This window comes from Mytilus galloprovincialis, chromosome 3, assembly GCF_965363235.1.
Source record: "Mytilus galloprovincialis chromosome 3, xbMytGall1.hap1.1, whole genome shotgun sequence".
In the NCBI taxonomy this organism is placed as follows: Eukaryota; Metazoa; Mollusca; class Bivalvia; order Mytilida; family Mytilidae; genus Mytilus; species Mytilus galloprovincialis.
In genome coordinates this window covers 55,973,588-55,998,490 of record NC_134840.1, presented here as the reverse complement: position 1 = coordinate 55,998,490, position 24,903 = coordinate 55,973,588, and the positions used below count along the sequence as shown (strand labels likewise).

Sequence of the window (24,903 nt, the reverse complement as noted above, 5' to 3'; positions counted from 1 at the left end):
TCCTGCTCAACATTACTATAACCATAACATTTGTACCAGGAAAAAAATAATCACATTGGACTAAAAATGTTTTGTTCAAAGCATATATTTTGTAGACTTAATAGCCAAAATTTTAAGAATTTGTTTACATTTACTGCAGCACGTGTAAGATATTCAATTAACATAACAGAAGACCTTTCAATTTACATAACAGAAGACCTTATTGTAGATTCTGAGAGGCTGTTTTACACGAAAAGGGGGTTGTGTCCTTCAAGGACGTCCGACATAGACTCATAACCCTTGGCCTTACTCCACTAATCATAATGGAGCTGCACTTATGAGGGTGTGTGTTCAAGGACATAGCCCTTGACCTTGCTCCACTTATCATAATGGAGCTGCACTTAAGAGGGTGTATGATCACGGATCCCGCTTATTGTTTAGTGAGAATCCTGTATCCTGCTTCTCGTTGCCATAATAGCACATAGGATTACCACTGTTCCGCTGCAGTTCGTTTCCGATTTTCATGCTTGATTATGAGGGTAGTAATGCCTTTTACCTTTAGGAGACAAATAATCATTTTCAGCTACCGTTAGCGCCAAACTGGTTAAAATATTACAGTGATCCTTAAAATATCCTTATCGTGATTTGTCAGAGGTCTCAAATAATTATCGCTTTTAAAAAATTGGAACAGTTCCCAAACATGCCAAAGCGATAGTCAAAGTATGAGCTCAATTCAAATTCTGAGCTGTAGACTGCCCTGAACTTGATGAGTGACACCATTTTTATTGTTCCTTCAGACAATAAGCCTGGCCGGGATGTCAGGCATGTGAAAGAAACCGGAAGTCCTGACAAGAATATTTACATGATCTTTCGGTGAGGTATATTTACGAAAATACCTTATACAGACATAGGTCAATCTAAGAAAGTGGTGGCTAAAGTCAAAGGGACCACTACATTCTGTATAACAAACACACTGTTTTCATTTATGATTTTGATGTCCTGTTACTTCGTGTTGTACTCTTGTCAGGACACTTACAGTAATGGTGGGGGGGTTAAGCTAAATGTAGCTATGGAAAATGTCAGTACACATTCAGGAAATGCAGTTGTTTTTCACTTGCTCTGTACATGTTTTGATTTATAAAACACATTCAATCTGAGTCTTTAAAACTAGCCAGTGGTTAGAAATTCTATCCCAAGGCCAGTAATATTGGTCTCAAGCTTATAATTAATCATTTCAAAATCAGGAGTCCTGTCATGCTTACAATGTACATCCATATCATTTAGATTCTTGTGGATAGTCATCCCATTTGTAATCAAACCACAGTTCTTTATTTTAATGTTGTGTATTCATTAGTGTTGTTCCGATGATCGGAATAAGTCGGAAATCAGTTGGTTGGGCCTCACTATGTCGATAATCGATTGGGATTTTGTTCAATCGATTGTCGCTATAGTTTCCGGACTTTTTGCGTATCAACTTCTGGTCCGGTTTGAATTTTATTTGCTCAGTCAAACAAATTGCAACAAAAAATATCAGTGGATGACAATAACAATGTCAAACATCCTATAATTAAAGACAAAACCATTTTTTCCCCTTTAAAACGTGACAAAAGTATTGACTATATATATACAGATTGATCTTTAAAATAAATAACTTTGTATGAAATACTCTCTCAATACCGGATACTTGTTACTTGAGAGCGTACATGAAATCCTTCAGATTTTAGACAAAATAATTTTTTTACTTCATTAGAGCGTGTCGCAAATTGCCTTTTATTAATGTTTTATCCATTAGTAGCGTCAAAAGCGTCATATTCCTTCCCAAATTGCTTGTCAAACATCATTTATGTTTGTAAATTTTCTGAAATTTGTCCGCCATTGAAATACATTAGAATCACGGATCGGATACGGTTCAACTATGTAATAATTCCGCATTTTTGCAATTATAAGTTCAGACGCTCGCTTGACACAGTTGACAGAAAAATGATGATCATAAAGTGAAAAAAAGCATTCTACACGAATTAACAGACATTGGCTGGATCCTCTTTGTTTACTGTATATATTTCAATGCAAATGCATTGTTTTATTTTTTTCAGTTAATCTTAAATTTCTTAAAGTAAAATACTTTATATATATCTTTTCTTACTGTGAAACATTCAAATGTTTATACTGCTAAGTTATTGAAATTATAATGTGAGTTACACCATTGAAATTTAGAAAAGTTAGTGTCACTCTTGGTAATTAATGTTGTAATTATGAGATAAAATATGTTCAATCTGAATCTGGATTCTAATTAATTCATTTTTATAATTGCTAAATAAAATATGAAAAGGAAACAGAAGATCAAATATTAACATATAAAACTCTGCAATGAAATGGAATATACACATTAGACATGACCAATGAGACTAAAATGCATGATTTCATTTAAAAAAAGGGCAAAGTATTCTGATGCAATTATAACCGATAGTCGGTTGGTTGCTGTCAAACGATTGTAATAGATAATCGGTTGGTAATTTCAACCGATTATCCAACACTAGTATTCATGTATTTTGTCCAAAAAATTGAAAAAAGAAAATTATACAGGATCTAGACTGAATTCAAGGTTTTAGTTATCCAGTATCTTTGCAACGGCTTTGGACATTTGAGCTCATTGATAGGAAATTTTAGCGAAAACAATAGGACGTTTGAGCGCCAGATTTTTAACCCATATTAGCGAAAATTAAAATTGTCAAAGCCCATTTTAACGAAATATTTTAAACCCTTTTTAGTAAATAAATAATATACACAATGCATAATAAATTAAAAACATGGAAAAGCGGTTTGTAAAATTGTGTGTATAATGAAATCTTTTATTTTTTCTTCATTAATAGTCATTAATTTATCTGTTAATATCAGATGTTTATAAAATTGATCATTGAGATGTAAGCAGTTATAGACCTTCAACAATGAGAAAAACTACATTTTATTTATCGTGTTACCAATGTTAATAATTTTGTGAATTTCATTTAGATATTAATTTTTACCGTACATCTCCATGCTATTTCTTGGTCTTTCAATACTTTGTCTATCCTACATGCATATCGGAATCCATCACAAGTTAAACTTTTTTTTCCTTTGTTCGTTTAATTGTATTTCCATGATGAAAATATAAACAACTTAAACATTAAACCAATATTAATTACTGTTCATGGTATATATATATAGTAAGGTGAGCATTTTTCAACCAGGTAAATTTTCTCTAAAATGGGCTATTGAAAATACAGGTGAGCCGATTAATCTGGCGATAAAATGGGCTCTAATGTTGGCACTCAAATGTCCCCTAGTATTAATTTTTTCTCTAAAATGTCCTGTGCCCCTTTGCAAATGGTCACATCAGTGATCCAGGTACAAAGAGTATGAACACTGAGCTTTACCATAGGAAAAGGAAATTTTATATAATCATGAGTAATTACTAAAACTTAGCCTAAAATCAAACAGTGATATCACCAGTGATATTTCACTCCTTCAGTTGTTTTTCAAGATTTGAACAATTTTTCATATTTGACATGTTTGATTTCTATGATTCTTTATGATAAATAACAATAGTTTGCAAATGGATTTGGACCTAGCCTGTGTGCATCACATGATTCTAACTACTGATAATTATCAAATTTGGTTTTGACAGAATGTGACAACAACAGGAAGTTTGAGGGAAGAAGACAAAACAGATGTTGCAGGAGAGTTAGAAACAGCATCAGGTAATTATGTCGGTTTGTTAGAATTGTGTATTTTACAAAATCTTTTAAACATGTCTGGCATACTTAATTATAAGCCTTACATCATCATGATCATTGTTGACTTTAGATGACATCCTGTTGCCAGATTTTTTTTAATCCATCTTTAAAAGTATTTCATTGAGGGAAACCAAAAAATCCCAATTGTGTCACCTTTATGTTTGCCACACAATAATTCTATGTATACACTTTTTATGACAGATCCACATCTTTATGTACCAGATAGACCACCATTGCCAATTGTTACATCAAGACAACTGGAATATCCATCTGAGCATCTGCCATCCAAACAAGCATGGTTAGATACAATGGCAACACTGGAAGATGAAAAGCTTGGCATTGTAGATCTACATCCAAAAATATTTGGCACCTATCCAAGGTATCCAAGTTAAATAGAGTTTCCAAAGTTTTATGTTATGCTTTTGGCCTAAATGAGTCAAAAATGATTTGAAACTGAAACCAGATACTTTAACTTAGAAACAGTAATATTTAGTTTCTGAAATATATTAAAGAGGAATGTCATTACAGTAAATTTTTGAAAAAATATTTAAGGAATAACTGTAATATTTTTTCTGTCTATGAAGAAATAACATCAAAAATGTGGTGCACACTGAATAACCTGCATAGGGGGTTATTTTAAAGTGCAACACATTTTTTTATGTTATTTCGAAAAGACAAAAATTATTACAGTCATTTCTTAAAATTTAATTCTAAATTCCATTTTAAACCATGAAAAAACGTTGATGACGTCACGGTTGCATGACAAAATTATGAACTGATCAACAAAACAACATCAGCCAATCAGAAGACGCCTTACATCCAAAATTAAAATATTTCATAATAACCAACTAAACTATGATTTTCAATTAAGCTAGATTTTCTCATTTAATCTGAATTTATATATTTACCAACATGTCATAGTTGTATCATGAACCAGGCATTATACCTATATTTTCAGTGTATCCAAATTGTACAAAAACCAAGTATTTTTACAGACTGATTTTTATGTCATACATCAATGTACATAGATAACATTTTTGTTCGCTTTGGAGATTCCGTATATCGTCAGGTTATCGGAATTCCAATGGGGACTAACTGTGCACCACTTGTTGCGGACCTGTTTTTGTATTGCTATGAGTTACAATTTATGACAAAAATCAGCAAAGACCCATCAAAACAACATCTGATAAACAAATTTAATAATACTTTAGATATTTGGATGATATTTTGGCTCTCAATAATGTCGACTTCAGTATGTATACTAAAGAAATTTATCCTATTGAACTTACTTTAAATAAAGCTAATACTAACAATGACCACTGCCCTTTCCTCAATCTTGATATCTATATCACTAACGGAAAGCTTAATCGTTAATTATCCATTTTTAGATGGTGACGTTCCTTTGTCACTATCTTACAGTGTTTATATATCTCAACTTGTACGATTCGCTCGTGTATGTTACAATGTTTTAGATTTTAACAAGAGAAATTTATGTATTACTGAAAAATGATTACACCAGGGTTTTCAATATCACAAACTAGTCAAAACATTTTCTAAATTTTATCATTGGTATAAGGACATCATTCGTAAATATCGCTCAACATGCAGACTTCTTATACGTTCAGGTATTTCACATCTAATTTTTTATTGAAATATTCTTTATAAAGCACAAAAATGTCAGTATTCACCTCAGAAAATAATAAAACCTTAAATAGACTTATTAAGAAGGGATATAGTTACGATACTGTTGTCAGGTCATTAAAGATTGCATATTTTGGCGTTAATATTGATAGGTTCTTTGCATTGGAACTAAACACATTTATTCAAAAACCAGTTGTTGGCATGACACAGGTTATGTTCTTCTCATATACATGTATGTTATGATAGTATGATACTAAACCCCTAACGGGAAGGATTGTGCCTGATATTCATATGATGAAATCATAATCTTTCAATCAGTTTAATTGAAGTCTGGAGCTGGCATGTCAGTTATATTAACTGCTAGTAGTCTGTTGTTATTTATATATTATTGTCATTTTGTTTATTTTCTTTAATTACATCTTCTGACATCAGACTCGGACTTCTCTTGAACTGAATTTTAAATGTGCGTATTGTTATGCTTTTGTTTACTTTTCTACATTGACTAGAGGTATAGGGGGAGAGTTGAGATCTCATAAACATGTTTAACCCCGCCGCATTTTTGCGCCTGTCCCAAGTCAGGAGCCTCTGGCCTTTATTATTTTAATTTTAGTTTCTTGTGTACAATTTGGAAATTAGTATGGCGTTCATTATCACTGAGCTAGTATATATTTGTTTAGGGGCCAGCTGAAGGACACTTACGAGTGCATGAATTTCTCGCTACATTGAAGACCTGTTGGTGACCTTCTGCTGTTGTTTTTTCTATGGTCAGGTTGTTGTCTCTTTGACACATTCCCCATTTCCATTCTCAATTTTGTATATAAATTCTTCTATTCAAGAACACTCAGCTAAAGAAGTGACATTTGGGAATAAAATAAGGTATCTCATGAATAAATATGTATGCTTAAAAAGAAAGTATTTTGAAACTTCTATAGTAAATAAAACTGTTATGAATCCATATGATATGAGATATTCTATTTGCGTATGTGTATCTCCATTCAGTACTTAAGTTATGCATGAAATCAAACAGTTTTAACCTTGTATGTTTTTACAGAATTGATATACTTCATAACAATGTAGACTGGCAAAGAAAGTATAGATTCATAGTAAGTAAAGACTAGTCCAAAAAAGTATATATGTGAATAACAAATAGATTATTACAATGAATTATAAGGGTCTGACAATCAACTTGACTACCAAGTGATTGATACAGGCTGTATTATTTTCAAACATGCCTATACATATAGTAATGACCATTACTTTGCACTGTTTAAGAAATTGCTGTTAGCTTAGCAGCAGAGACATCCAGGTATCATTGTGTTATCATATTTTCAACTGAAAACAATATCACAACAATAAGATAATAATATATAATATTTCATCTTGCTCTTTATATTTTTAATGTTTTTATGGGGGAAAGGTGGAGGCAACACATAGACTGTGATAGACAGCTGTCTGTATTACCACCACTGATTTCAGACAACTTGTGAATGAATTCAACAGAAACCTCAAAAAAGTTCTGCAATGATCAGCAATTAAACAAAAAGCAGTAAGAAATAACAACAATATCTGCAGAATAAGTTTCTGACTTTGGACAGGCAAGTTAACATTTTAAAAGGATTTAATAGGATAAAGACATAAAATGCCCATCAAGATAGATAGCTTATAACCATTTCTCTTTAGGATTATTCATTTGCAAGAAGCAGAGCAGAAATGCCTGGTGGTGGTAAAAAGCCCCACCCACAGAAAAAGACTGGTAGAGCTAGGCAGGGTAGTATCAGGTCACCTATATATTATAAAGGTAAGTTCAGATATTTAGCATCTTTTCCAAATACAGGAAGTCATAAAGGACAAGGTACGATAAGGCCCATTTTTGGCCCCCCTTTTTTCTCATTTTCTAAACTTTTCTTTGGAAAACTACTTATCACGTTAAAATATTCCATTAGGTTTGAAGTTTGTTTGGATGATCTTTAAAACTGTTAATTTTAGAAAATGGTTGAGCTTAGGGGGGGTTAAAGGGCACCAAAAACACCAAAAGAAGGAAAATAACGATTTTTGGCCATTGTTTCTTAAAATTGAATATCGTGCGCCTACGTGACCCGGAAAAAGTTTTGGAGATTTAGACAGCAAAGTCAATTCTCATGACATTGGAATTAAAAAATTCCTGGGTCACGTTGGCGCAGGCACTAAAAAAATAACAATTTGTTGTAAAATAAGCGGCAAAATTAATAATAATTACAATATTTGAATAATAACAGAAAGTTAACCTCCCTCACCTCACCCAGTTGTGAAATTAGAGTTTATAAAGTTCATCCAAACAAACTTCAAACATCAGGGAATGTTTTAACACAATAGGTAGCTTTCCAAACCAGAAATTGAAAAATGAGAAAATAGGGGGGGGGGGGCCAAAAACAGACCTTATCGTCAATTGTCCTTGAAAACAATTGTGTGATTTTTACATCTATGATAAAACAAAAATATAAGGCTTGTTTTTTTTTTTGTAAAATAAATATATCAGATGGTGAAAAGCAACTTTTTGGAAACAAAACCCTTCCTCAAAATCTGTGACAGCCATGTTACAACACAACAGGAGACCAAACTATAAAAATCAGTTTGAAAGGGCTTATCTCATGAGATAGATACAAAGCACAAATATAACAATAAATACACAAAGAACAGATCTGAGGAGTACTCACAGTTTCTGAAAGCTAGTTTAAATCCAATAACAACTAAATATAGAAATCATTAAACTCAAAAATCACTTTATATAAGAATTACAACTTAAACATTAGTCATTGTCAGATAATGATTTTGCATTAAAAGATAAAAAAATAAAGAATTGATATCATAACAATATATATAATAAATGCATTAGTTATTTATTTCACATATAATAGTATCAAGTAGGTTTATTTTAACTTACTTTGACCATTTCTTATGATATTTGTACATTATGTTAGAATTGATGAAAGTTATTTGGATTAAAATTTCACACATTTGCAATTCAAATGTAATATCATATGAATTATTCAATTTTAGGTGGAAAAGCACTTGGTCCTCGTGGTCCAAAGTCTTTTTTCTATATGTTACCAAAGACGAAAAGAGTCCATGGACTGTGTTGTGCATTATCTGCTAAGTATGCTCAGAACAAACTGATTATAGTTGACTCCTTAGAAATACCAAAGGCTGATCACCAGGTGGGTTTAGTACAAGGCTTCCAAAAAATATTTGAGCCAGCTGGACATATATATCTGATCCTGATTTTAATCGATTAAGACTAAGTCACAAAAGGCAATTATGGTAATCAGATGGCCATCCCAATGATTGACATTAGATTTAAACAAGAATGTGTCCAAAGTACACGGATGCCCCACTTGCACTATCCTTTTCCATGTTCCATGGACCGTGAAATTGGGTAATAATCTAATTTGACATTAAAATTAGAAAGATTATACGAAAGGGAACATATGTTCTAAGTTTCAAGTTGATTGGACTTCAATTTCATCAAAAACTACCTTGACCAAAAACTTTTACCTGAAACTCCCACTTTCATTTTCTATGTTGAGTGGACCGTGAAATTGGGGTCAAAGGTCTTATTTGGCTTTAAAATTAGAAAGATCATATCATAAGCAACATGTGTACTAAGTTTCAAGTTGATTGGACTTCAGCTTCATCAAAAACTACCTTGACCAAAAACTTTAACGACTGAGTGAAGAAGCTCTTTCCATGTTATTTCTTCAACAAAATACTTGAAATTAACATGAGATACAGGTACTAATGATAATTTTAGCATTTTTGAAGAAATGTAGGGTGCATAATTAAATTTCCCACCTGCGCACACAATGTTCTAGTTCATACAACGTAGTTCTGACGATTTTTTCATATAAAACCTTTATGAATTTTACATCAAATCATGTTTATAAACGTTTTTCTTATAATTTTAATCTCTTTGACTAAATCAATTAGATACAAACTGCTGAAATGTAAGAAAATAACTTTGAATAGACCTGAGATTACTATGTTATAGTAATCTCAGAATAGACCAATCAATTTATACGATGTCCTGTACTGAAAATATTTTACCTGTCACCTGAACAGGTAGATTTCAGCTGTCCAACAACTAATTAGCCTTGATTAAAATTAGAAAGTATTAAAGTAAGGGGTGTTTTGATAGTAATTTATCATCATGTCACTTTTATGACCGGAAATTTCCGGCTGTTAAAGGCAAAAGGTTGGGTCAAAAAGAACGCGAATTATGTTAAAATGACCGTCTCTTAAGAAAGCCTTCAATACTAAAAAGTAGATGACCGTTTCATGCTTTGCCCAGCCGGACTTTTACCAAACATTATACAAATGTCCGCAATATATGACCGTTTTGGAAGCCATGGTTTAGTTTCTTATGTTTGTACATTCTGGGATTTTGTAAATGAAATCTTTGTTGATAAGGTAGCATGTGATGCTGTTAGATTGAACCTGAAAGTTTAGTTTCAATGATGTATAAACTGAATATAGTATTATGAAGTTTATTTTCATAATATTAACAGGAATTTAATTCTGATTTACAGAATGTTTGTGTTTTGCACTGCTGAATTATGTCCCTTGATCCCAGTTACTGAATGTTTGTGTGCTGCACTACTAAATTATGTCCCTTGATCCCATTTACTAATGTTTATGTGATGCACAACTATATTATGTCCATTGATCCCAGTTACTTAATTTTTATGTGGTGCACTACTGAATTATGCCCCTTGACCCCAGTTTCTAATTGTTTATGGGTTGCACAACTGAATTATGTTCTTTGATCCAAGTTACTTAATTTTTATTTGTTGAACTACTGAATTATGTCCATTGATCCCAGTTACTTAATGGTTATGTGTTGCTCTTCTGTATTATGTCCCTTGATACCATTTACTTAATGGTTGTGTGTTGCTCTACTGAATTATGTCCCTTGATCTCAATTACTTATGGTTATGTGTTGCACTACTGAATTATGTCCCTTGATCCTTTTCCTAGATTTTAATCTGTTGCATTTTTGAATTATGTCCCTTGCAAATCTTGTTATTGCTTATTATTCTATTTCTTTCCTACAACTAAGTAAAAAAGGGAGAATGCAAATAACCCTAAACCAGGTCGGAGTTAATATAGAATGTTCAAATATACTAAGTTCTTTAGCCAGTCATTGAATTAGAAATACCTTTTAAACACCCAATTGGGGAATAAGAAGTGGGTGTCATACATTGATTTAGTTTTTGTTTCAAAAAAGGCTAATAGATCATTGATGTAAAAAAGCATACCAAATATTAATGGTCTATCAACAGATTTATTGAGAAATAATTAGGTCACCTATATTCTTCAAAACGTACTGCTTTATCTCATTGTCCCCTTTGCATTCTGTTCAAAATAAGTAGATGATTTATTATACCCCCGCTTTAAAAAAGGGGGGGTATACTGTTTTACCTCTGTCTGTCAGTCCGTCCGTCCATCAGTCTGTCCGTCCGTCCATCAGTCTGTCCGTCCGTCAGTCAGTCCGTCCCATGAAACTTTCGTCACATTTTTCTCAGGAACTACACATCCACCCTTTCTGTAATTTGGTATCAACATTTATATATGTCATCCATACCGTGTGATGCGTTTTCAGATTCATCACTCGACAACTTCCTGTTTGCCGAACACTTGTCTGATTTTTACACTATTAATATTATCCATTTGCGGCGGGGGTATCATCAGTGAGCAGTAGCTCGCAGTTTCACTTGTTTATAATTGCCAATGATACTGAAAAAAAGAATTAAAAAATAAAGAGACACATGTATTTTCAAAAGATATAAAAATAAAACAACATAGAACTAAACATTGATTTTTCCATTTTTAAAATGCGTGATCTGGAAATGTAGTACAAATGTGATTTTTAAAATGTAGATTTAAGAAATGTATATGATTTGTATTTCAGTTTTTAGAAGATTTGATAGATGTCAGGTTTTGGGGCTTCTCTACGCTTTTTGTTGATGAGTGAGTTTGGTTTACAAATAAAAGAATCAGATTATATGGAATTTTTATTGGATATATTTTGTAGTGATGTAGTACTTTGACTTTTGACAAAATATAGCTTAATTGTAATGGGTTAATTTTTTACACTTTCGAAAAAGCTAGTATATTTTTTGGTGAAGAATATTCCAGATACTCTGTGTTGACTTGTATCCAAAATAAAATAATGTCATAATCTTATTTTGGATCTGCATTGTAAGGACGGTTCCATTTAAACATACATGGTACCCAGTAAAGAAACTTAGAAAATAGAAAAAGAGTCAATTTTAAAATATCTCTACCGTTTTATAATACAAAAAAAAGTATTTGACATTGATCTATGTATAGAAAATGAGAATGGAAATGGAGAATGTGTCAAAGAGACAACAACCCAACCAAATAGCAGAAAACAGCCAAAGGTCATCGATGGTTTGTCAACACAACTGAAAAATCCTGCATTCAGAGACAGTCTTCAGCTAGTCTGTAAAAAATGATGTATACCAGTTCATCAAATATGGACGTCACACAACTCTAAAACATATAAATGAATCAAAATTTTTAAAAAACATAATACTAACAAAGGCCAAATGTTCTTACTTGGGACAGGCATAAAAATGCAATAGGTTGAAACATGTTTATGAGATATCAATCCTCACCCTATATCTTTAGACAGTGTGAAATAAACAAACACAGAGCAAAATGCACAATAAATCAGTATAAAATAGAAATACTAGTAGTTTAAATTTCCAAAATGCCTTCCCTGGGGCCCATGTATGTTTTTATTGAACACCCCTAGTGGACAAAACATATTAGGAGTATCAACATAGCTAGGACAGATTATTCTCAAAAAAAAAGTTAGACTTACACAAAGTTTATGTAAAATTGTAATGTGTGCTATCATTTATGCAAATCAATTCTTCTGTGGAGTAATTTTATACCATTACCATGTACACACTAAAGAAGCAAGACTTAGTAGTCCAAAAGATTTCAGTTTGTAAACTTTGTTGTTGAATCTGTTAATTTCTTGAATTAGTGAATCATTCGATTGTTACTAGGGTTTTGCATGAAGGATTTCTTTTGGAACAGATCGGTATATATATTTTCTTCAATACCTGAATGTGTATATGTTGGGCATATTACACAGTACATTATTTGTTGTTTTCAAATGTAGATATACATGGCTTTTCAGCTGCATGACAATAACAAAAATTCTTCTCTTTTTATTTCAGTTCTGATATAATGCCCAGGAATTTCTCTTTAGCAGTAAACCAGATACCTCATTTCAATGCTATGCCAGTATATGGTATGTTTTATGTTAAGATTCACTTTTACCTCATTTTAATGCTATGCCAGTATATGGTATTTTACTACCTGTTAAGATTCACTTTTACCTCATTTTAATGCTATGCCAGTATATGGTATGTTATTTCATGTTAAGATTCACTTTTACCTCATTTTAATGCTATGCCAGTATATGGTATGTTACTACCTGTTAAGATTCACTTTTATCTCATTTTAATGCTATGCCAGTATATGGTATGTTACTACCTGTTAAGAGTCACTTTTACCTCATTTTAATGCTATGCCAGTATATGGTATGTTAGTTTATGTTCACATATACTTTTACCTCATTTTAATGCTATGCCAGTATATGGTATGTTTACTTTGTTAATTCATTTTAAGATTCATATTTACCTCTTTTAAATGCTATGCCAGTATTTGGTATGTTAGTTCATGTAAGGATTCACATTTACCTCATTTTAATACTATCAGGGGTGTGGAAATGCTATGCCCGACTCGCCCGACTCGTACATTTGAACAACCGGACAAGTAATTATTTTTGTCTGGGTTGCCCATGGACAAGTAAAAAAATATAAAAGATAAATTTCAAATGCAACAGAAATATAGAATTAATTTCAACATGTTCAAAATGTATAAAGATGTTAAATTTATGTAAAAGTAACCAATGGTCAGCGAGTAAAAACACATATGTTGATGACGATAAATATTACATAATACCGGAAATAGATCGATTAACAAAATAAATAAAAATAAGTATGAGAACCCGAATTGCGTAACATTGCATTGGTTTTGTCCATTGACACGGGACCGTCAATAAGGTTTTATCCATGAAGTGTCATTTTTATATGATTTTGTATCGAGATTCAGATTGATAAATACTTTATAAAACACCGGGCAAGCAAGACAAAAAGAATAATGAGTCGAGTAAAAAACCTAAAACGCAAATGGAGGATAAGGAGTATTAACAAAAATATGGAAGCGAGAATTTCAGACATCGTGAATATCAGATTGCACCTGGCTATCTAGGATGGAAATTCGGATAATAAATAATTCTTTTGTCTTTTATAGATCAAAGGTCAACATTATTTGTTGTCAGAGTGGTGAATAGAAGGGACGGTTAAATTGCCCATCAAGACAATTAAAAAAAAACAAAAAACAAGTGGGTCAGTTAAGAGAAACAGCAAAAAAGTTAATAGTTTATCCATTATTTAATTTCCATTTCTTCACTCACTGTCCTCTAAATTAGTATGCATTATATGTACCTACTGGCTACAATTTTTATTCAAAAACTGCTGCAAGAAATACCTTTACATGTCATTTCATTCGTTGGTTTGCTGTAAGGTTTCTGTCCCATAGATGTTAACCTACTTTCCTAAATTTTTACACATAATAAACAAATGGATTTCATTTGTTGGTGATGCAAAACAGTGCTAAGAATCATATCTTAACTACAATGAAATACTTCAATATTTATTGGGACCATCAGGGCTAGTAACTTTTTTTCCGGACAAGTGAACTTTACAGTTTTACTTGCCCAGGGACAAGTGCCCACAGCAAATATTTCCACACCCCTAACTATGCCAGTATATGGTATGTAAGTTCCTGTTAAGATTCATTTTAACCTCATTTTAATGCTATGTCAGTATATGGTATATTAGTTCTTGTTAAGATTCACTTTTACTCCATTTTAATGCTATGCCAGTATATGGTGTGTTACTTCCGATTATATCATTTGTGAATGAGGATATTGTAATGTTCTCTCTTACTAAATATTATGTAGCAAAGTACTTCTTTACAATTTACAGTAAAACTTTTTTTTGTTGGATCTGTTATTGAGATTTTTTAAGCAATGAGTTAACTATATTTGGTTATGGAAGGATTGTAAGAGGAATCCTCTGCAGTAGATTTTAACTGACTTTGATCTAATTTTCCAGCATTAGTGGTGATATTCAGTTTATTTCATACCCTTCTGTAGTAAAACCTTGAGTGTGAAATTCAACATAAATGAAATCATAATCAGTAAAACAGGCACAACATTTCTGCTTGTGTAAAATAACGTAGATATTTACTACATCATTGAAGCCAATTAAATTTTATTATTATTTTGTAGGTTTAAATGTGTACAGTATGCTGAAACACGAAACCCTGGTATTGACGTTAGCTGCTGCGGAAAAAATAGAAAGCAAACTTTTACAAATATTATATAGTGCTCAAAAGGAAGATGTTAAATTTGAATATAATGAATAAATTACCCCGTGATTGTCATAGTATTTATTTTCATTTAATTAACATGTTTATTAAAAATGCATTTCATTTTGATAGAATATTTCCAGGTCCCTTTTTGTATTGCTCTCTTCTGTACATCTACAGATTATCTTCTTGTGAAGAGTCCCAAAAAATCTTCTGGACATATTCTGAAGAAGAATCAATTTGACACAAATTCAATATGTGGTCAAGTATATCAGATTTTTTTGTAATGTTTGATGACATTGACCTCATGTTTTCTTGGATCAAGTTAAGTTTTTAAGGTTGAGTCCATATCTCTTATACTATGAGCATTAGTACTAATATTTTTTCATGGTTATGTCCTTTTCTCAAATACTATAAGATAGTTCAACTATATTTTGTGTGCAGGATGATGATAACCTTGACCTTATTTTTATAGTTCATTAGTCTATTTTGAGCTTCCTTGTTATATCTGTTTTTAAGACACAATTATTCTGTCTTAGAGGGCTCATTTTACATTGTCCTCATTTTCATGGTTCATTAGTAAACAATAAGTTTTATGGTATGGTGTGTTTCTCAGTTACTTTAAACAATTGGTTAAGTGAATTAGTTGTATGGAATTATTTGAAGGTGCACATATCCATCTGTCAGGATTCAATTGACCTCAAACTCTTTTTCATGGTTCATTGATAAAAACATTTTGTGGTTAGGTTTGTTTCTTAGATACTACTGTGGTTGGGTTTGTTTCTAAGAAACTATCAGCAAAAGGGAAATTATACAGGTTGTATTGATTGATTTTAAGGTGTACATTTGTGTCTGGCAGAGTTCACCACCTTTAACTCATTGTCAGGGTTTGTTGATCATCACTTCACATCACTGATACTTTAATCTACAAGTCAACTTTATTCAGTGTATGGAAAGATTGCAAGGTGCATAATATTATGTTGTCTACCATAGTTCATCTGACCTTGACCTCATATCCATGGTGCATTGATAAAAGTTCTGTCTCCAAGATGCTATGATCAACACGAAACTATGTAAGGTATATACCAGTAGATTGATTTTAAGTTTTCGTGGTAAGTTGCATTTCCAAGGTATTTTTAACAATAGGTCAACTTTAGGTATATGTATGATTGTTAGGTGTACTTGGTCTCATTTCCGTGGTTCATTGATAAGAGCTCTTGATTGCATGTTGGGTCCATCTCTAAGATGCTACTATTAATAGAAAACTATGTTTTTGTATACATGTAGATTGATTGAAGATGTACAATTCTGTCTAGCAGGGTTCATCTGACTTTGACCTCATTTTCATGGCTCAATTTTCGACATAATTATGGAATGATTGCCAATGAGACAACTCTTCGTTGGTCAAAGTTTAGATGTTTTTATACGACTGCAAAAATTGAAAATTTTTTGGTCGTATATTGGTATGACGTTGTCGTCGTCTTCCGAAGACATTTGGTTTTCGCACAGAAATCTATGAAATTTAAACACAAGGTTTATGACCTAAAAGGAAGGTTGGGATTGATTTTGGGAGTTTTGGTCCCAACAGTTTAGGAATTAGGGGCCAAAAAGGGACCAAATAAGCATTTTTCTTGGTTTTCGCACAATAACTTTGTTAAAAGTAAACAGAAATCTATGAAATTTTAACATAAGGTTTATGACCACAAAAGGAAGGTTGGGATTGATTTTGGGAGTTTTGGTCCCAACCGTTTAGGAATTTGGGGCCAAAAGGGTCCAAAATTAAACTTTGTTTGATTTCATAAAAAAATGCATTATTGGGGTTCTTTGATATGCCAAATCTAACAATGTATTTAGATTCTTAATTTATGGTCCTGTTTTCAAATTGGTCTACATTAAGGTCCAAAGGGTCCAAAATTAAACTTAGTTTGATTTTAACAAAAATTGAATTCTTGCGGTTCTTTGATATGCTGAATCTAAACATGTACTTAGATTTTTGATTATGGGCCCAGTTTTCAAGTTGGTCCAAATTGGGGTCCAAAATTAAACTTTTGTTTGATTTCATCAAAAAATGCATTGGGGTTCTTTGATATGCCAAATCTAACCGTGTGTTTAGATTCTTAATTTTTGGTCCTGTTTTCAAATTGGTCTACATTAAGGTCCAAAGGGTCCAAAATTAAACTTAGTTTGATTTTAACAAAAATTGAATTCTTGGGGTTCTTTGATATGCTGAATCTAAACATGTACTTAGATTTTTGATAATGGGCCCTGTTTTTAAGTTGGTCCTAATTGGGGTCCAAAATTAAACTTTTTTTTTTGGTTTGATTTCAACAAAAATTTAATATATGGGGTTCTTCAATATGCTGAATTTAACAATGTATTTAAATTTTTAATATTTGGGCCCGGTTATCAAATTGGTCCACATTGAGGTCTAAAGGGTCCAAAATTGAACTTTATTTATAAATGTGGAGGTTAAAAGTATGATATTTTCGTTAATATAAACAAACACTTCTGTTCAGCCATAACTTTTAATAACAACTTTTGCTTCTGGATAAGGTTGTCAAATGTTGCAATTAATTCTTCTGGATCGAAATCTGTATCATGCTTCGCTGCATCTATCTTTCGAATAAGTTTTGTAACAGCACTTCTGTTCCCGTTTCATATCGATTTGAGCTTGTTTAGATCCATTGGTCATGGTACCATAAATGTGGAGGTTAAAAGTATGATATTTTCGCTAATATAAACAAACACGTCTGTTCAGCCATAACTTATAATAGATTTCATCAAAAATTGAATTCTTGGGGTTCTTTGATATGCTGAATCTAACCATGTATTTAGATTTTGGATATTGGACCATCATATTATTATATATATTAGGTAAATGTCCAATTTAAAAATTTTAAGTTTTTAAGTTTAAGTTCTTAGACCACACTCATTCTGTGTCAGAAACCTATGTTGTGTCAACTATTTAATCACAATCCAAATTCAGAGCTGTATCAAGCTTAAATGTTGAGTCCATACTTGCCCCAACTGTTCAGGGTTCGACCTCTGCGGTCGTATAAAGCTGTGCCCTGCAGAGCATCTGGTTGTTGTTCTGTTCTACGATACTATGAACAAAAGGTTTCATTTTCGGAAGCGAAATTCATGAACATGGATTGATTGTAGTGTGTATGTGTAATTGACCGAAACCAGACCCTCAATTTTGTTGGAACACATTTTTCAGATAATGCACTAGAGACAATAGGCAAAATCTATAACCTTTAACATTTTGTAATGCCTTAGGTAATAAATTACTATACAGAATTGGTTTTGATCATTGCCGAAGAAAGTTAACTGCAAGTTCTTACAACTTAATTGATCTTTAATGTGTTGGCTCTGTAGTTTTCATTGGTAATCAAACCACATTTCCTTATTTTTTATTCAAACTACCTTTATAGTATGGTGGGCCCTTTATAACTTGCTGTTCGGTGTGAGCCAAGGCTCCGTGTTGAAGGCTGTACCTTGACCTATAATGGTTTACTTTTATAAATTGTTATTTGGATGGAGAGTTGTCTCATTGGCACTCATACCAAGTCTTCCTATATCTATGTCACTATATTATGGTTCATCTAACCTTTACTTCATTTTCATGGAGCTTTGAAGTTTAATTGATAAACGTAGTACCTTTATTTAAAGACTTTTAATATGATTAAGTCCAGGTGACAACGGAAAATATAATCTTGCCAAATTTACCAACACCTCTCTGAACTTACAACTATTGGTTGCAGAATTAAATGCACTGTGATAGCTAATGTGAGGAATGAAAATTCAAGACATTAAAGATAAATTAAATTAATCCAGTCTGATTCAAATGAACTCGGAGACGAAAAATGCTGAGATATATAAGTAACATTTATTGCCCGAATTCACTTAAAATTATTATTATTTTCAATGTGTTCCTTTGTGAAAATTTCGATAACCAGACTAGATTTTTTCTGATATTATGGAAGAGTTGCATATACTAGAGTCATATCCTTACTGGACTTTGAATATTGCTTCATTCATTTACAAAATTATTATTAGTGCACTGGAATAACTGATAATGTGCTATCTTTTATAAGTTGTTTGTTTTCTAAACATATAAAAATGATACCTGTTATGATAATGAATTACATATATATGACATAGTGATTCTGACAACTAACAAACTAACATGTTTATATTTATAAAAATCTTTATTCTAAAAAGTGTACAATGTACTTTAATTGGTACCCAAAGGGTATGTTATTTGTCAGTTCATCAAAGAATTAGTTACAAATCAAGTTGAAAAATAACTTTTATAACATGTTCAGAACCCAGAAAATTGAACAACATGTACTTTTGCCTCCCAGGGATCCCATTTATTGTTTATTTTACACCCAATGTACAGGGTTCCACTTTTATCAATGTCAATTGATCTTGGCCAGTGGATGTCAAACTCTGTAGTATGCACAAAATGGATGCATTCTCCTGTTCGGTTCAGTATATGAATCATATGGTTGTTATCTACAACAATGATATTGTTCAATGGGGTAGTCACAAAATCTTTAGGTGCAAATAATAATTCCTTGTTGGCCATTTGATGTCCATCATATGTCCACTTTACTCCACTGCTATTGTTTAAAGAGACTATCCTACCCTGATTCATTTCTATTGAAAGTAAATCCAAAACATAAATGTTATTGTCACTATCAGTAGTTATTGATCGTGGCTGTGAAAAAATAGGGTTTCTTTTGTTGTCCAAGTGATATCTCTTCTTTTTTTTGCCTTGCATGTTCATTACTATGACCTGTCTGGGACCATTGACAGGAAATGGTGGTCCTTTCTCTCTTGCCCCTACAATTATCTGATTGGTTTTGGTTACATGTACTGCAACAGTCTGGAGAGGAGCAACTCCATATTTTGACTCAGTAATTGCACCTGTGCTCTGAGAAAGTATATTAAGATAAGATTTCATAGATGAAATAACCAAGTCTCCTGAAGGTAATAATGCAATGCTTAGTGGAGTCACGTCATAGGCTTGAATGTTGAGTGTTGATCCTTTTGATAAGCATATTTTTTGTAGGACATTTCCATTAGTAAAGCTTATCCACATTAATCCATCATTTCCACAGATTAATTCTTCAAAAATAGGCATATCAGTTTTATACTGTTGTATAACTTTAAATTCAAAGCAACTGAATATGTCAGTGTATTTGTCTTCAGGTTCATGTAACTTTCCATATAAAGACTCTAAACTTTGTATATTGCCTGGCAAAAATTCTGGAAGCTTTTTAAACTTTGTGGTTATCTGAAGTGCATTCATTTCTTCTGCAAGTTTCTCCTCTTTGTATGTACGGAAGACTTGAATGGCATTGTTTGATCTGACAATTTTACTTATGTTGTTATTTCTGAGTTCTAGATCTTGCCTTATTTTTTCCGATCTATTTTCCTCATGATTTACTGACTTCATCAGTTCATCATGTTTCTGTTCAAGTTCATTTAAAAGTTTTCGTGTCAACTTGTTCACTTCATCTTTTAAAAGATTATTCCGCGCAAGAACTTTCTTCTTCTCCTTGGCATATTTTAAATTTTCAGAAGATTTTATAGCTCCAAGTTTAGATTTCGTAGTAACTATTTCTGATAATTTCTGTTTCACTTCAGAGTTAATACATTTAATTGACTTCATAGCCAAATTGTAGGCTTCATTTATTACAGTCATTTTGTGTTCATTATGCGTTTTTGCTATACATGATGGACATACAACTTCCTCACAGGTTTGACAAAATAAGCAATATATCTGTCCAGCGTGAACCCCACATTCAATGGTGTTAAAATCTGGATCACTGGAATGCTGTTGGAATTCAGCTATGTCTTTGATATCAATTATTTTATGCTGGTCTGATGATTTAACTTTTTGGTGAATTTTCTTACATCTTGAACACATGAGGAAGTTGCATTGCAGACATTTCCACTTGATTTCCCTAGATTCCTCACACAGTTGACATGTTATTGGAGCCTGCATCTACTGTATTGATCTAGACATAGCCATTTAGCATTAATATCTTCATCAAATGTCATTTTTTTTTTAAATATCTGAGTAATTAGGTATGATATTTCATTTTGTTGCAGTTTCCCTGTATTTGTACATGTCCACCCTATAAGAATAAGAATAAGAATATTTTATTTCCAATTAAAGGGCCTTATAAAGAGCTTTCATGACATTACATACAAGTACATAAGATTAATACTATTAAAAATGCTATAAAAGGCCAGGACAGAACCAGATAATACAATTTACATCTTTAAAATATATATATATACAAATCATATACCACTCAAAATATGTATATTTGTGGCTTATTTGCATTTATTATATTTGAACTTCTCCTTATCTCTAGATTTTTAGATAAATACTTTCCTAAACATTTATACACATTTAAATTTTCTTGTGTAAATAGCCATAAAAACTTTGAAAAATTGTCTAAAGATTGAAAATCATTACAAGTTAGAGAAATTTCAGTAAAAAACTCATTTCTGTTATCAATTTATTGTGGACATTCAGTCACAGGGGACTGGGGTTTGTTACAATTGCCGGGTTCACCATACGAACCCCTAAAAAACATATTTTTTAGGGGTTCGTATGGATAGTAAACCCGGCAATTGTAACAAACCCCTGTGATTCAGTTACAAAGTGTATCTCATCTTCAACTTTATTTAAAGTACAAACATTTTCTCAGTTAGTCTGTTCCATTCACATAAATTTTGGCATATCTATCAGTCTCAATCCTTTATGGATGAGCACTTATTCTAATTTTACAGATTGATTGCCGTAATATAAAATCTTTAAGATCAAATATTTTTCTAAACAAAATAGGGTTTTAAAGGAAAAATAGGTAGTAAGTTTTATACCTTGATCTGTTTGTGAATGATTGTAAAACTTTATTTCTATTCTCCTTCCAGAATTGGAGATATCTTTATATAGGTAGCTATCTTTGATAAATTTTGTGAAGGAGTAGATACTGGTTTTTTTTTACAATATATATGTTTGTACAGGTTGGGAACAAACCCTCTATATGGTGATTATACCTGTATAGAGGGATAATCCTTCTATAGAGGGATAAACTCTATAGAGGGGTATTTTTGTTTAGACTGGATTTAAATCAAAATAGGGCAGAATGGCATTTTCTACTTATTATGGCAGTAACCTGCAACAGTTGATGCACCAATTGATGTACTTAATTTAATATACACATGCCCAGTTTGCTGCTTATCTGACTAAATATACAATCTATTGTTCACTATGATTGAAAGCTGTGATGATCAGGTAAATTCCTCTCCCTTATGCCTCACTGAACAGGATTTCTATAAGGCAGCAACCATTTGATTTTCTGGGGGGGGGGGGGGGGGGGGGCTATGGTTTTTTTTGGAAAAAAAGTTTGTTTCCAGTTTTTGGAGAAAAAAATAATTTGTTTTTGATTCTGAGAAAAAAAAATTGTTTGTTTCACCCTCAGCTGCCACTATATGTAATGCCAAAATTGAAAGAAAAAAATTGTTTTCGACTTGTGGGGAAAAAAATAGATTGTTTTTCGCCACAGGCGAAAAAAAAAATTGTCCAGAAAAAAAAACCATAGCCCCCCCCAGAAAATCAAATGGTTGCTGCCTAAGTGTTAGATTTAACATGAAATTTAAAGGTCAACTATTCCTTTTGTTGTTGATCAGGTGTTCAGATAGGTATACAATATATTGCACTGGTCATCCCATTTAATAGTAAAATGCATATATGTTGATGCATATAATGCTAGAGATTATAAGTCAATATAACTAGAAAATGCTATTCTGCCCTAATTTGCTTTATATCCAGTGTAAACAAAAATACCCCTCTATATGAAGAAGGATTATCCCTCTATACAGGTATAATCACCATGTGCATACAGGGGGTTTGTTCCCAACCTGTTGTATGCCAGCTTTTTAAAATACAATCTATACTTGGAAAACCATGTATTCACTTTCACTTACCTATACATTTTCGACCATGGTCCAGGTTGCCTTCACGAGTCCCTATTAATTCATAGTTGGATGTATATGTAGTACTATGGTATCATTATTATGATTAGTACAGTCACGATTTAAAAGGCGCCAAATAATAAAAATAATACGGGAAATCTTTCGAACGTGTCGGACTTTATTATTTCATGCGCGTCAGGGCGTACGCCTTTTGGTTTGTCGGTACTTTGGACCACCACAGAACTTCAACATATTAATTTCAAGACATCAATTAATGTTGTTGTTTAATTCTTTCTATAGCAAGAACATGGATTTGTATACAAATCCTATACAAATCATTGGTTATACCATTTAATACCAATATTATTCAAATAAATCTAATTGTTCTATCTAGGGTCGACCGTACTTTTGCGTCACCACCATCTGACTCGACCTTTAATTTGATCCAAAATATCTCGGGACCATATAGTTTTTCCACAAATTATATATATCGATTGTATAGTATTTATAGAATAATCCAAACGAAATTCCTCTATTTCAAATTCTAATAAGAAAAAATAATGAAGTAGAAAAATTTAATTAAACAAATCAATAAAACATCGTAGACCAAAAAGTGTCTTTTTCAGTTCTTTCAGTTCTTGGCCTTTTCCTCTGCATTGGCGTCCTGGATTTATTCACCACAGGATACGCTCCATCAAATGAGATGATGGTATTGTCATGTTTTTGCTTTTTCACTGTCAAGTAATTTAAGAGGGGGAGCAAGGGGTTTAACTGTTATGCTGTTATGGGGCAATTTAATTCTTTGTTAGCTGTTATTCTGAAAATATATTTGCTGTTAGCTGTTATTGTCTTATTCATTGTTAGCTGTTATTGGACTATTAGGTTTTTTGTTATCTGTTATTGTGATAATATATTTGCTGTTAACTGTTATTGAAAATTGGAATGTTAGAATTTTTTTTGACAGCCCATATTCGGTAGAAATTGAAGATTATTGGACATTGGGTCTACCACTAGTAATATGGTGGTCCCGTATTCGGCGAAGGATTTCATTAATATATACCCATCACAGATCAACACATAAACATATTAATATCAGTGAAATCCAGGACAATTACAGTATATCTTATGATTATCCTTTGTAATAAAATCCATATTTTTATGAACATGTAGCTTGCTGTTCGGTGTGAGCCAAGGCTCCATGTTGAACGTTGAAGGCTGTTTTTTTTTTTACCTAAAATGGTTTACTTTTATAAATTGTTGCTTGGATGGAGATTTGTCTCATTGGCACTCATACCACATCTTGCTTTATCCATGTATTTAGAATTTTTTTTTTGTATGGGGATAATGTTCCTTGTTTCCCGTACGTACATATTAAATTCGAGCATTTCTTAATATGACAAAAAGGAAAGTATATGGCCAGGGATATCTGATGAGGATCTCAATTAAGAACTACATGGAGGTCTTAATTACTACCAGTTAACATTTTATATCATAAAGTACACAAACTCAGATCTGTGATTCTTTTCAAAGCAGAACCAAATACATTGTACAATGAAAGTTCAAACCATGTACTGGGTTCCGAAGCTGCACATAACTCATTACAAACAAAGATGTATTTCGTCTTTAAGCCATTGTTCCACTACTAGACTATGTATTCTACTTACTAGAACACTTGGAACACTCAAAAACCTGATAATAAGATGTTCAAATAAGGCCTTTGAAAATAGTGGAATAATTGGAGTGTCAAAATTATTTTGAAGTACTTGATAAATTGCATGCTTATAATTTGTGCTTTTGATTTTCTACCCTATATACCACTGTGCCTCGTAGTCTTATTAAGAAAAAAATCCCACACCTCATGCATTGAATACGGAAGCCGATAAGGGCCATTCAAAAAAAAAAAAATATGTCGTAATTACGACATAGCATGTCGTAATTTCGACATAACATGTCGTTATTACGACATCGCTATGTCGTAATTTCGACATAACATGTCGTT

At 32.2% G+C, this 24,903-nt stretch overlaps 2 protein-coding genes across 2 annotated transcripts; one reads left to right on the top strand and one right to left on the bottom strand.

Moving 5' to 3' along the window:
• Position 1: 1 nt before the first annotated feature.
• On the top strand, positions 2-14,978 carry LOC143068383 (large ribosomal subunit protein uL4m-like). The gene is made up of 9 exons (XM_076242389.1): positions 2-144; positions 3,644-3,716; positions 3,954-4,131; positions 6,445-6,496; positions 7,074-7,191; positions 8,430-8,587; positions 11,338-11,396; positions 12,641-12,714; positions 14,824-14,978. Exons 1-9 carry the CDS (start codon positions 67-69, stop codon positions 14,958-14,960), a joined length of 927 nt encoding a protein of 308 aa, XP_076098504.1. The 5' UTR covers positions 2-66; the 3' UTR covers positions 14,961-14,978.
• A 4,117-nt stretch (positions 14,979-19,095) lies between these two features.
• Positions 19,096-23,100, bottom strand: LOC143068382 (uncharacterized). The gene is made up of 2 exons (XM_076242388.1): positions 22,917-23,100; positions 19,096-21,055 (listed from the first exon to the last, which is right to left on the bottom strand). Exon 2 carries the CDS (start codon positions 20,920-20,922, stop codon positions 19,228-19,230), a length of 1,695 nt encoding a protein of 564 aa, XP_076098503.1. The 5' UTR covers positions 20,923-21,055; positions 22,917-23,100; the 3' UTR covers positions 19,096-19,227.
• Positions 23,101-24,903: the final 1,803 nt, after the last annotated feature.

Coding starts and splice junctions, on each gene's coding strand:
- LOC143068383 (XM_076242389.1), top strand. CDS start 67: ATGTTTTGTTCAAAGCATATATTTTGTAGACTTAATAGCCAAAATTTT. Junction 145..3,643: donor TTACATTTACTGCAGCACGT/GTAAGATATTCA, acceptor TGGTTTTGACAG/AATGTGACAACAACAGGAAG. Junction 3,717..3,953: donor AGAGTTAGAAACAGCATCAG/GTAATTATGTCG, acceptor TTTTTATGACAG/ATCCACATCTTTATGTACCA.
- LOC143068382 (XM_076242388.1), bottom strand. CDS start 20,922: ATGCAGGCTCCAATAACATGTCAACTGTGTGAGGAATCTAGGGAAATC.